The sequence below is a fragment of the Brassica napus genome, unplaced genomic scaffold (genome assembly GCF_020379485.1).
Source record: "Brassica napus cultivar Da-Ae unplaced genomic scaffold, Da-Ae ScsIHWf_1454;HRSCAF=2044, whole genome shotgun sequence".
Lineage (NCBI taxonomy): Eukaryota > Viridiplantae > Streptophyta > Magnoliopsida > Brassicales > Brassicaceae > Brassica > Brassica napus.
In genome coordinates this window covers 20,590-33,982 of record NW_026014868.1, presented here as the reverse complement: position 1 = coordinate 33,982, position 13,393 = coordinate 20,590, and the positions used below count along the sequence as shown (strand labels likewise).

Genomic DNA, 13,393 nt, shown 5'->3' with positions numbered 1-13,393 from the left:
GACCAGTATCAGGGGAGGTTCTGTACAAGTCAAGATCAGTCCAGTCCAGTCCAGTCAAGGCGTCCCTTGTGTTTTTGCCATGTCCTCTCCGATCAACCAGCTGCTTCTTGCCTAGAACACTGTGAGTTGGTTTGTGTGAATTCCACTTGGAATTTAGGATAGTTTTGTGAGTTGGTTTGTTTGAATTCCACTTGGAATTTAGGGTAGATCGAGTCTGCATATAGATTAGAATGATCACGCTATTGAATGGTAGAGTCCTTAGGGTTATTTTTATTTATGGAACCGGACTCAGTTTAGCAAGGGCTAAGCTGAGATGAATGGAATTAAGACTGAGTTAATAACCTGACTAGGACTAGGGCTAGGATGCATCATGTTTTCTATTCTTGCGTGTTGATATGGTTGAGTGCAGGTTCCCGTTATCTTTAAGGATAGTTTCATAGCAGGAGGCTGGACTATCTGGATAACGGTTTGATTTATTTGTTTAGTATTGATATTATTGTTTAGTTATTAGTACTAAGGGTCTTAGGCCATATAGGCCGGACTACTGGTACTATGGTTAGTCTTGTGGAGTCGAGTGTCTAGTTAGGATCTGGAACTTTATCTTTAGGTTAGGTTCTAGATTGAGTTTGTGTTGTGTGAGTGTGCCGACAGTATGAGCGTAACCCGTCCATACTAGGCTTGTTTAGGGGTGATTAGTGTTTCCTCAGCCTCGTACCCAGCGGGTTTAAGGAAACCCCTTATTCGCTGGATCGGGAAGACTCAGAGAGACGGGATCATGGCCTATGGCTGAGTGATTACACGACGGTGTAATGTGGCAGTGACCCGAAGGACTGTGGGCTGTCGCGCGGTGACCCGAATGACTGTGGGCCGCGATCGGTTGAAAGTTCCTTCTTCTGGCCTTTGTGGTAGGGAGATAGGATATTGCCGATAGAGAGGAGGAACACGAAGTCACCAGGGCCCAGGTTAGAGTGTTGTGTTAGAGTGTCGTAGAGGGTTATGGAACCCTCGAGTTAGGGTAGCACCGATATACGGTGTTACAAGTTAGATCGAGTCGTAGATACTCATAGTCTTATTATTGTGATTGTGTTAGTGGTTGATCGATTTGCTTGCAGGTTCTGACATTAAGTCCTAAGTCTGGCTTAGGTACCGGATTAGGCTTGGTGTGTATTTGGTTATTGTAGGCCTGACGTTGGCCTGTATGTGTTTGAGGGATTGCTTGTGAAGGGTGGTGGATATTAAAGCTATGCTGTATCATTGGTTGGCCGATCATGTTCTTGTTTGATTGTTGGTCGATCGACTAGTGATACTTGTATAGTCTAAGTGTCTAACACTACATGAGTACTGAACTCAGGCGTATATATGGTTAACTAGGGATTGGTTGTTGACTTGTTTTTATGCAGGTTCCCGTTACTTGAAGCTAGATCATGGCAGGAGGCCAAGTCTAACTTAGTAACGGTTTGCTTAGCCTTAGCTTTTATTGCATGCTAGGGCTAGATTGATTGTTATTTTGGGTTGTCTGGGTAGAGTCTAGGTTGCGGGTAGAGGCCGCCAGCTCACTGAGTAACATTAGGTTACTCATCCAACTCCGTTGTCCTTTTTGCAGGTTGCTTTAGGTAAGGATGATCGGATAGCTTCGTGCTGGACGTTAGGACCGCCGGTGTAGATTTTCATGCCTTTTGTAAACGGTATTGTGAATTGTGTTATGTTGACTCGATTTGGCATTAGGCCGGGCCCAGTCTTGAATTATTCAATGTATGAATATTTCTTGAATCAATAAAAGTAATTGTTTTATATGCGCTTCATGAGTACTCTGATATTTGACTAGTCCGGTCCAACACAACGTTAGGTCGTGGTACGGGTTGAAAAGCCTTAGGCCTCGATCTAACGGAAAACGCTAACTCTAGGTACGGGTTGCAAAGCCTTATGCCTTGACACAGCGGGACGAGTTAGTGGATGAACTGGTCTAGGTCGTGGACTAAAGTTTATGACTCTGACCGGATCGTCCCTAGCCCGTCACGTAGCGCTTCCGGACCATGGTGTTGGGTTGGACGGTCAGTCATGTTCTTGTTTGATTTTTGGCTGGCCGGTTGGCCTTTCATCTCCAACCCTTGGTGTGGGTCGTCCATCGGTCATGTTCTTGTTTGATTGTTGGCCGGTGGGTCAACCTATGCCTAGGACGGTTCGGGGGTGTTACAGAGGTGGTATCAGAGCATGGTTTCGTCCATGCTTCCGGAACTCATGATTTAATCGGTTTTCAAATATTTTTCGAGTCAAAAAGAGTCACAAAAGGCATTAGGGAAACCGGTCACGTCCAGCGATAGGATTTGTGGTTTTAGGACATTAGGATTGAGATAGTGGAATCTAGAACTGTTAGGTTGCTTGGGTAGAACTGTTAGGTTGCTGGTTAGAATTGCGGTTAGGTTGCATTGTTAGTATTTGTTGGGTTAGTTGTTTACTAACTTGCATGTGAGGTGTTCTTTTGAGTTGCAGCGAGTAAGTGTGTTTGTTGATCGGAACTTTAAGGGATGAAAACCTTAAAGTGGAGGGAGTTCAAGGCCAAACCCAAACCCGAAGCGAAAGAGGAGAGACAGATTCAGAGAACTGGGCTGTGGTATGGACTGGACAGATGGGAAGAAACAAGACTTCGTTGGGAAAGGACTTCATCAGTATCTGGGAAATGAGAGATCGAGGAAATGGTTGGAGTAATCAGTGGCGCAGATTGGCAAGATCGTATCATGGGAAATTAGTTGGGCAGCAAAGTAAAAACTAAGAAGAAGACGCAGTGATCATTCAAGTGAAGATTTATGAAGATGATTGTGGTGACATTGGGAAGGACACTCAAGGGACAGTGAAAGGCAGAGTGAAGAGATATGAGACGATTATGGCGACTTTAGACAGTATACACAAAGGGACATGGGCAAGCAAAGTAAAGAGTTATGAAGACGAGTTGAGACTAAGTGAAGCATGAGAAATCAAGAAGTGAAGAAATGAAAGGATTCAAGACCGAGGAAATGCATGGAGATGTATTAAGATGGAGCGAGTTCAGAATCAGAAAATCTAGAAGAAGACTGAAGAAATCAAGGGGAGATATCTAAGGCCAACCGATAAAGAAGCACATCTAGTGATCAACACAAAGTTATGTAATGAGGAGTTATGGAGGAGTTGTTATCAAGGTGGAGCAAGTTCAAAATCCAAAGTGTTTATGGAGATCCAAAGAAACCGAAATAAAGGCGAGCCAGCAAAGAACCATATCTTATGACCAAGACCGCAAGACGAAGTTATTCAAAAGCTGAACATCATCACTACACATCAAGGAGGAACATTTCGTGAAGCTAAGCAATTGCGCAACTAAGAATTCGAGGACGAATTCTATTAAGGGGGGGGGGGAATGTGATAACCCGCCCTTTGGGATAAAATGGTCGAGAGAGCAAAAGTCAGAATCCAGAGCCGAGCTTTTGGGAATCAAAGCAATTGAAGGAATGTTAAGTTTTGATCACTTAAGACTTAACATGGATCCAAGAAAATAGAAGATTGGTCGAGAATCAACTTTCTGGTTGAGTCGCGGGCAATACAGATCGATCGGGAAATTTGAAGTATGAGAAGGTCGAAGAATGAATCGTTAGTGAAGCATGAGTTGAGATAAGCTGCTCTACCATTGTTAGAAATGTCTTAGATTGATTAGACGGCAGTTTTGGAAGACTCACATTTTTGAAGCACGACGGTTTAGAAGCTCGACGTTTTTGAAGATTGACGTTTCTTCTTCGCGAAGTTTTCTCGGAATATATTCGTATCAGTAAACTTTTATTCTGAAGATATTATAAGTCGGAAGCAGGACGGGAATTAAGCAGGACGGGAAGCAAGCACGACGGGATTGAAGCACGACCGGAAAACCCGAAGTTGGGCAAAAACCCTAATTTTGGTATTACGAAATTCTTTGAGGAAGCCGGAGGCTCGGGAAATATTTTTAAAGGATATCAAACATCATCTGTAGTTTATTAAAAATATTCAGAGAATCAGAATGGGAGCGGAAAAATATTCGGGATTGATCGCGGGTCAGAAATTCACAAGAAGGGTCTAAATCGCGCAAAGGAACCGAGAAGCTCGAGGTGGCTTGATCTAAGGGATATGAACGTGGTGGCAACTGTCTAACCAGCTGAGTGTCAAGAGAAGCTCGAGGTGTCGCCGTGCATGGAAGCTGCACATGCAGCTTGACATGTAGAAGCACGAGGTGGATTGGCCAAGCACGAGATGTCGCGACGCATGCAACCGAAGCATGCTGATCGACATGTGTGAGGATGTGTGGCGCCTTGCATGAGCTCCAGTCATGCAGCCTGACATCTGGGAGGAGTGGTGGCGTCCTGCATGTGTCCTGGACATGCAGCCAGCCATGTGGAGCACGAGGTGTCGCCGTGCATGCGTCCGGAGCCATGCGGAGCGACACACGGGCTGCCACCAACCTGAAGCTGATTGGCTGGTGTCTCCTATAAATACCCCACGACCCCAGCTCATTTCTTCACATCCAGACCTGTCCAAACCAAGTTAAAACCTTGAGAGAAAAGTAGAAAAAGAAAGTAAGAGGTTCTGAGCTATTTCGAGAGTTTTAGAGAGTTTTTGAGATCAGTTTCTCTACTGATTTCAAGTCAGCGCCTAGGGAAGGTTCTGGCCAACTGAAGATCAATAAATTGAAGACCAATTCAGATGGGAAGCAAGGCAACGTGGTTAGAGAGAGAGAGAGAGAGAGAGAGAGAGAGAGAGAAAGAGAGTGTAGCTGAGTTCCGAAGATCGATACTTCACCAAGAAGCGAAGTTCTGTCTGCAATTGTTATGCGGAAGCTCTGCCCAAATCAATCTGTCCACTCTACTCATATTCTTTGATGATCAAGTGGAGTTGCTGTCCAAGATCAGTTCAGTTCCATGGTTTCAGCTCAGTCGAGGTTATGGTTCGATACTCTGTTCAGATTTCAGAAGAATTGTTCAGACGCTAAGGAAGGTGCTGTTCAAGTTGAGTTCAGTCCAGACCAGTATCAGGGGAGGTTCTGTACAAGTCAAGATCAGTCCAGTCCAGTCCAGTCAAGGCGTCCCTTGGGTTTTGGCCATGTCCTCTCCGATCAACCAGCTGCTTCTTGCCTAGAACACTGTGAGTTGGTTTGTGTGAATTCCACTTGGAATTTAGGATAGTTTTGTGAGTTGGTTTGTTTGAATTCCACTTGGAATTTAGGGTAGATCGAGTCTGCATATAGATTAGAATGATAACGCTATTGAATGGTAGAGTCCTTAGGGTTATTTTTATTTATGGAACCGGACTCAGTTTAGCAAGGGCTAAGCTGAGATGAATGGAATTAAGACTGAGTTAATAACCTGACTAGGACTAGGGCTAGGATGCATCATGTTTTCTATTCTTGCGTGTTGATATGGTTGAGTGGAGGTTCCCGTTATCTTTAAGGATAATTTCATAGCAGGAGGCTGGACTATCTGGATAACGGTTTGATTTATTTGTTTAGTATTGATATTATTGTTTAGTTATTAGTACTAAGGGTCTTAGGCCATATAGGCCGGACTACTGGTACTATGGTTAGTCTTGTGGAGTCGAGTGTCTAGTTAGGATCTGGAACTTTATCTTTAGGTTAGGTTCTAGATTGAGTTTGTGTTGTGTGAGTGTGCCGACAGTATGAGCGTAACCCGTCCATACTAGGCTTGTTTAGGGGTGATTAGTGTTTCCTCAGCCTCGTACCCAGCGGGTTTAAGGAAACCCCTTATTCGCTGGATCGGGAAGACTCAGAGAGACGGGATCATGGCCTATGGCTGAGTGATTACACGACGGTGTAATGTGGCAGTGACCCGAAGGACTGTGGGCTGTCGCGCGGTGACCCGAATGACTGTGGGCCGCGATCGGTTGAAAGTTCCTTCTTCTGGCCTTTGTGGTAGGGAGATAGGATATTGCCGATAGAGAGGAGGAACACGAAGTCACCAGGGCCCAGGTTAGAGTGTTGTGTTAGAGTGTCGTAGGGGGTTATGGAACCCTCGAGTTAGGGTAGCACCGATATACGGTGTTACGAGTTAGATCGAGTCGTAGATACTCATAGTCTTATTATTGTGATTGTGTTAGTGGTTGATCGATTTGCTTACAGGTTCTGACATTAAGTCCTAAGTCTGGCTTAGGTACCGGATTAGGCTTGGTGTGTATTTGGTTATTGTAGGCCTGACGTTGGCCTGTATGTGTTTGAGGGATTGCTTGTGAAGGGTGGTGGATATTAAAGCTATGCTGTATCATTGGTTGGCCGATCATGTTCTTGTTTGATTGTTGGTCGATCGACTAGTGATACTTGTATAGTCTAAGTGTCTAACACTACATGAGTACTGAACTCAGGCGTATATATGGTTAACTAGGGATTGGTTGTTGACTTGTTTTTATGCAGGTTCCCGTTACTTGAAGCTAGATCATGGCAGGAGGCCAAGTCTAACTTAGTAACGGTTTGCTTAGCCTTAGCTTTTATTGCATGCTAGGGCTAGATTGATTGTTATTTTGGGTTGTCTGGGTAGAGTCTAGGTTGCGGGTAGAGGCCGCCAGCTCATTGAGTAACATTAGGTTACTCATCCAACTCCGTTGTCCTTTTTGCAGGTTGCTTTAGGTAAGGATGATCGGATAGCTTCGTGCTGGACGTTAGGACCGCCGGTGTAGATTTTCATGCCTTTTGTAAACGGTATTGTGAATTGTGTTATGTTGACTCGATTTGGCATTAGGCCGGGCCCAGTCTTGAATTATTCAATGTATGAATATTTCTTGAATCAATAAAAGTAATTGTTTTATATGCGCTTCATGAGTACTCTGATATTTGACTAGTCCGGTCTAACACAACGTTAGGTCGTGGTACGGGTTGAAAAGCCTTAGGCCTCGATCTAACGGAAAACGCTAACTCTAGGTACGGGTTGCAAAGCCTTATGCCTTGACACAGCGGGACGAGTTAGTGGATGAACTGGTCTAGGTCGTGGACTAAAGTTTATGACTTTGACCGGATCGTCCCTAGCCCGTCACGTAGCGCTTCCGGACCATGGTGTTGGGTTGGACGGTCAGTCATGTTCTTGTTTGATTGTTGGCTGGCCGGTTGGCCTTTCATCTCCAACCCTTGGTGTGGGTCGTCCGTCGGTCATGTTCTTGTTTGATTGTTGGCCGGTGGGTCGACCTATGCCTAGGACGGTTCGGGGGTGTTACAAGCTCACTCAGCTAGGACCAGCTAGCAGTCAGCTCAACTCAGCTGGGCTGATTGTTCATGTCCGGGACGGTTGGGGCGGTTACAAGGATGGTTATGGTGGTTCGGTTAGATGGTGCGGCCACGGTATGGACGGTCAGTTAAAGGGCTTGGCCTTGGCTTCAGGATAGAGAACCGACATGGACAGGAGCAGTTGGAGGCAGTTGAGGACCGGTTGGGGGCAGTTATTGCCGAACGGTTGCAAGGGAGAGAGAGACACCTTTTCGGTTACAACTTCCACCCCTTCGGCCCCATGGCAGTTCCGACTCCCTCTCTCTATAAATACAGAGCCCTGGATCCAGAATTTGACACAGAATTATTGAGGGGAACCTCTGCCAAAATCGTGAGATACAAACCCCAAAAAGAGAAGAGAGAACCGGCGAGAGGCTTGGCTGTTCCAGGAGAAACCGGATCATGGGAAGCAAGGCCTGAGGAGGTGGATACCAGACAGAGAGACAAAGAGAATGACAAAAAGAAGGAGATGGCGCCTGGGGAGAGAACGCCTAAGGTCAGTGGTGTGGACGGCAAGCGATCGGCCCTAGCCGGCTGATGATCCGATCTGGCTTGTGGCTGGTTTGCTATGCGCCTACATCTACTCTCTCTATCTCCATAGATTTGCTTGTCCTATCAGATTATTGTGTTCGTTTGTTCTGTTCATACATGGAACACTGAACCAAGGCCCTGGCCGGTTCAGTATCCAAGTCCTTGGCCTTTGGCCGGACTGTTCATGGTTGGATTTGGATGTTCTAGTGTGTTTTGTTGGAAACGGTTTATGGGAATCTATTAGTTGGGATTTATCAGGGATTATCATGAATTTTATTTAGTTTTTGGGAATTTATTTGAGTATGTTGGTTTGGACAGGTTATAGATTATAAGTAGCCGGACCATGCTTATCTAGACTTGATGTTAGGATATCGGCCTTATGAATGTGCATTGTGTCTTGTGTAGTTTCAGGATCGGACATGGACTGTGGTAAGGGAAAGGCACCGTGAAGACTCAGGCCATGTGAAGATGTGTGGTGAATGGGTCATTGTAGATAGATGTGAAATACTGATAGCCTATTGTGCAACTTGTGAACTTATGTTAGACTAAGTGTGTATAACTTATTAGGACGGACCTAAGAATGATGTATGAATCTCAGTTTATATTTATACAATTGATTTGCCCCTTATGTTTCCTTGTTTAGATTTATTCTATTGAACCTCAGTTGAATTGAATTGAATTTAGAAAGATAAGATTTAAAACTTGATTCACTAGGACTTAGATTGAATGGTTAAGGCCGCAGATCAGTTTGGGCTTAAGAGCCGGGATCGGGTCTTACAAGTTGGTATCAGAGCAAGCTTGATTCTAGGATTGGTTTGGGTTATGTGTTCACCACACATCCGACTGCTGGGTCTCACGGGTTGTTTGTGTTTGTTTAGTTTGATGTTGTTTTGCTTAGTTCTAATCATGAGATGAGGTTTATACGTTTGGACGAACACTAAGTGTTTTTGCCTAAGGGAACTAAGTGGACTAAGTCCCGGAAGGGCAAGGAAGCGGTTGGTGGTTCTGGACCGGTCATAGGAGATGGGGCCAACCCCACTCAAGTGTTACCAACCCAGACGGGGCTGGTTAATGAGGTGACCGGGGAACCCTTAGCGACGCTCCTGCCTAATGAGGTTCAGGTTGATAACCTGGGCGAGCAACAAGAAGAAGGACTGGAGGAGGAAGGTGATTCCTCCCGTGCAGGTGATGGATGTGGTTAAGGCCATGGGCACTCAGATGTTGGCTTTCACGCAGGCATTTACCCCTTTTGTGAACTCATCGGTTGGCCAGATCACCCCAGCTCAGGCCACGGTTCAGGCAACTCAGAGAGCAGCTAGGACAGCTGGGACAGCAGCTGGTGTAGCTCGTGCAGCTGCACAAGTAGCTCGAACAGCTGTCAGGACCGCCGAGGACCGACCAACGGTCGAAGCTTAGGTAATGGAGATCGATCCACCAGCTCATCCAGTTAGGAGAGTGTATTACTTGAGCCTTCTAGCTCACATTTCCAAGCTGGGTACGAAGCAGTTTGCTGGTAGTTCTTATCCCATTGAGGCAGACGAGTGGAGGAGCAGATTGGCTCGGAATTTTAGCTCAACTCGTTGCGCAGAGGAGTACAGGAAGGACATTGCGGTTCACATCCTGGAAGGTGATGCACATAACTGGTGGTTTGCTCTGGACAAACGCACCAATGGGACAATTGAGCGGTTCTCAGACTTTGACGTGGAGTTCAACCACAAATACTTCCCGGCTGAAGCTTGGGACCGTCTGGAGTCTCAGTTCCTAGACTTGACTCAAGGACGCATGACAGTACGTGAGTACAAAGAGAAGTTCAACCGGCTCAAACGATATGTGGGTAAGGAGTTGGAGGAGGAGACGGTACATATACGTAGGTTTCTTCGAGGCCTAAGGGTCGAACTTCGAACCTATTGCTCTGTTGGTCACTTCCAAACAATGTCTGAACTGGTGGACCGCATGGCTATGGTGAAGACTAACTTGGCCGAAGAGGCCAAACTGAAATCTAGGGGCCATACGGCTTCTAGTGGATCCGGAAGCGACCGGAAGGGAAAGAGTGACACGGCCGAAGGGGGCGAGGCCTCAAGTGATAGGCCGGAGTGTCCTTCATGCGGAAGGCATCACGGTGGAGAGTGTTGGAAGGCAAAGGGGGCTTGCACCCATTGTGGCAAGATGGGGCACTTTGCTCGAGACTGTCCTGGACGGTCAGAGAACCGTGGACAGGGCTCGGGGAGTGACCCCAGAAGCTGTCATTACTGCAGCAAGACGGGACACCTACGCTGGGAATGTCCCAAGATGCAATCTGATGCTAAAGGAGGTGGGGAGGCCAGCAAGCCAAGCCAGACCCGAGGTCAGATCTTAGCACCGCGTGTGTATGAACTGACCAAGGACGCAGCAGAGGCTGGACCGTTCCTAGCTGTCACTAGTAACATTCTAGATCCATTCTTTTTCAATTCAGTAGATTGGCATGGTACGGAACTTAGAATGGATTAGATTATTAGAAAAGGGGGGGGGGGGTCTTATGTAGGGACCCTATGTATTGGTGGTGTGAAAACACACATACTGTTTGATACTGGAGCTACACACAGCTTTGTGAGCCCAGATAAGATCGGAAAAGGGTTGTTCCAGATGGGAACGGAGGATGATCCTTGCATAGTGAATGCGGCCGGTGGGCAAGTAATGCATTCATTAGGGCGAGTAAAGGATATCCCAATAGTGATCCAGGATAAAGTTATGCATGTGGATCTGGTTGTTGTCTGCCTTAAGAATCATGAGGTGATATTAGGCATGGACTGGCTTGGAAAGAACCGGGCCACTCTGGACTGTCACAGAGGAAGGGTGCAGTTTGAGAGTGGGTGTGGACCCCCGATCAGGTTCCAGGGTATTCGTCCGACCTCTGGATGCTTAGTGATATCAGCAGTCCACGTGGAACGGATGCTTGAGAAGGGTTGTGAGGCCTTTTTGGTCACAATCGCCACTAAGGAGGTTGTAGGGGCTGGTGACCCGGATGGGATTCCGCTGGTTAAAGAGTTTGAGGATGTGTTTCGGGCACTACAGGGACGACCCCAATGTCCAAAAGTCCATATCGTATGTCTCCGGCCGAGATGGCCGAGCTAAAGAAGCAACTGGAAGAGTTGTTTGACAAAGGGTTCATACGACCAAGTGTCTTGCCTTGGGGAGCACCAGTTCGTTTTGTGAAGAAAAAGGATGGTAGCTTCAGGCTGTGTATTGATTTAGCCTCAAGGTATCATCAGATCCCAATTGAGCCTTATGATATCAGGCAGACGGCATTCCGGACCAGGTATGGCAACTATGAGTTTGTGGTTATGCCAGTTGGTCTAACCAATGCACCAGCTGCATTCATGAAGATGATGAATGGTATCTTTCGAGATTTCTTGGTTGAATTTGTAATCATCTTCATAGATGACATACTTGTATATTCCAAAAACAAGGAAGACCATGAGAAGCATCTCAGGACCATACTAGGACGTTTGAGGGAACAGAAACTCTTTGCCAAACTAAGCAAGTCTAGTTTATGGCAGAAGAGCATTGGGTTCCTCGGACACATTGTGTCTGATCAGGGCGTGTCAGTAGATCCGGAGAAGGTTCAGACTATACGAGATTGGCCGCAGCCTAGGAATGCTACTGAGGTTAAGAGTTTCCTAGGGCTGGCCAGCTACTACAGAAAGTATGTCAAGGGGTTTGCGAGTTTGGCTCAACCCATGACACGACTTACAGGCAAGGATGTGAAGTTTGCCTGGAATGAAGGGTGTGAGAAGTGTTTCTCAGCGCTAAAGGATATGCTGACGAATGCACCAATATTGGTATTACCGTAGGCAGATCAACCTTATGTGGTATATACAGATGTGTCCATCACTGGGTTGGGGTGCGTCCTGACTCAACATGGGAAGGTGATTGCTTATGCTTCGAGACAGCTGAGAAAGAATGAAGGGAATTATCCGACCCATGATCTAGAGATGGCGGCCGTGATGTTTGCTTTAAAGATATGGAGATCGTATATATATGGAGCCAATGTCCAGATTCTCACTGATCATAAGAGCTTGAAGTACATTTTCACTCAGCCTGAGTTGAACTTGAGACAAAGAAGATGGATGGAGTTTGTTGCTGATTATGATCTGGACAGCATGCGATCCAGGCAAGGCTAACCTAGTGCCTGATGCCTTAAGCCGGAGACGGGCATAGGTCTCGGCCGAAAGAGAAGCGGATGAACTAGAAGGGATGGTTCGGTCACTACATCTAAATACCTTGGTTGGACGTAATGAGCTATTGGGATTAGAGGCAGTGGATCAGGCCGATCTACTTATCAGGATACAGCAGGCCCAAAGTTTGGATGAGAACTTGCAGAAAGTGGCTCTTAACGACAAGACGGAGTATCAGATCACAAGCAACAGAACAATCTTGGTGAATGGCCGAGTAAGCGTTCCAAACAGCAAGGAGCTTAAAGAAGAGATTATGAGTCAGGCTCATAAGTCAATGTTCTCAGTCCACCCCGGGCTGAATAAGATGTATAGGGATTTAAAAAGGTACTATCACTGGGTAAGGATGAAAACAGATGTGGCCGAGTGGGTGGCGAGGTGTCCTACTTGCCAGCTTGTGAAGGCCGAACATCAAGTGCCCAGTGGTATGCTCCAGAATCTCCCCATACCAGAGTGGAAGTGGGATCACATCACAATGGATTTTGAGACCGGTTTTCCTACGACCAGGAACCAAAAGGATGCGGTTTGGGTGGTGGTTGACAGACTAACCAAGTCGGCCCACTTCTTACCAATACGGAGAGGAGATTGAGTGGATCAAATCGTGAGGATTTACTTGGACGAGATAGTACGTCTGCATGGAGTGCCGGCTAGTATTGTCTCGGACAGAGACCCTAGGTTCACCTCTTACTTCTGGCAGGCTTTTCAAAAAGTCTTAAGAACAAGAATGAACATGAGCACAGCTTATCATCCTCAGACGGATGGGCAGTCAGAGAGGACAATCCAGACATTGGAAGACATGTTAAGGGCCGTGGTGTTGGATTAAGGCGACTCATGGGAAAAGCATCTACCCTTGGTCGAGTTTGCCTACAACAACAGTTTCCATACTAGCATTAGGATGTCACCTTATGAAGCACTGTATGGACGGCCTTGCAGGATGCCATTATGCTCGACCCAAGTGGGGGAGAGGAGCATGTTGGGTCCTGAGATAGTGGAAGAAACAACTGAGAATATAAGGTTCTTAAAGGAGAAAATGAAAGAAGCACAGGATCGTCAAAAGAGTTATGCAGATAGAAGGAGGAAACATCTTGAGTTTGAAGTTGAATACTTGGTCTATCTCAAGATGATCACAGTCAAAGGGAGGGCTAGAGTTTCTGGCAAAAGAAAACTAGATCCTAGGTACTTGGGTCCGTTCCGAATCATAGAAAGAGTCGGGGCTGTGGCTTATAAGTTGGAACTGCCACCAGCCATGGATGCGTTCCATAACGTGTTTCATGTGTCCCAACTCCGAAAATGTTTGTCTGATCAGGACATAATACTACCCGAGATCCCCATGGATTTGGATAAGAATCTGACTCTAGAGACGAGGCCGGTCCGCATAGTGGACCGAACAGAA

At 46.4% G+C, this 13,393-nt stretch overlaps 1 protein-coding gene across 1 annotated transcript; it reads left to right on the top strand.

Annotated features, from left to right (window-relative positions):
* Positions 1-9,208: 9,208 nt before the first annotated feature.
* LOC106447792 lies at positions 9,209-11,619 on the top strand. Its single transcript, XM_048772116.1, has 4 exons — positions 9,209-10,253; positions 10,386-10,870; positions 10,984-11,115; positions 11,236-11,619. The coding sequence occupies exons 1-4, from the start codon at positions 9,209-9,211 to the stop codon at positions 11,617-11,619; spliced, it is 2,046 nt and encodes a 681-aa protein (XP_048628073.1).
* The last annotated feature ends 1,774 nt before the right edge of the window (positions 11,620-13,393 follow it).

What these genes read in the sequence shown, in the direction of transcription:
- LOC106447792 (XM_048772116.1), top strand. Translation starts at nt 9,209, where the DNA reads ATGGAGATCGATCCACCAGCTCATCCAGTTAGGAGAGTGTATTACTTG. An exon ending in CAATTCAGTAGATTGGCATG is followed by an intron (nt 10,254 to 10,385) that starts GTACGGAACTTA and finishes TTGTGAGCCCAG; the next exon opens with ATAAGATCGGAAAAGGGTTG. An exon ending in ATGAGTTTGTGGTTATGCCA is followed by an intron (nt 11,116 to 11,235) that starts GTTGGTCTAACC and finishes TCCAAAAACAAG; the next exon opens with GAAGACCATGAGAAGCATCT.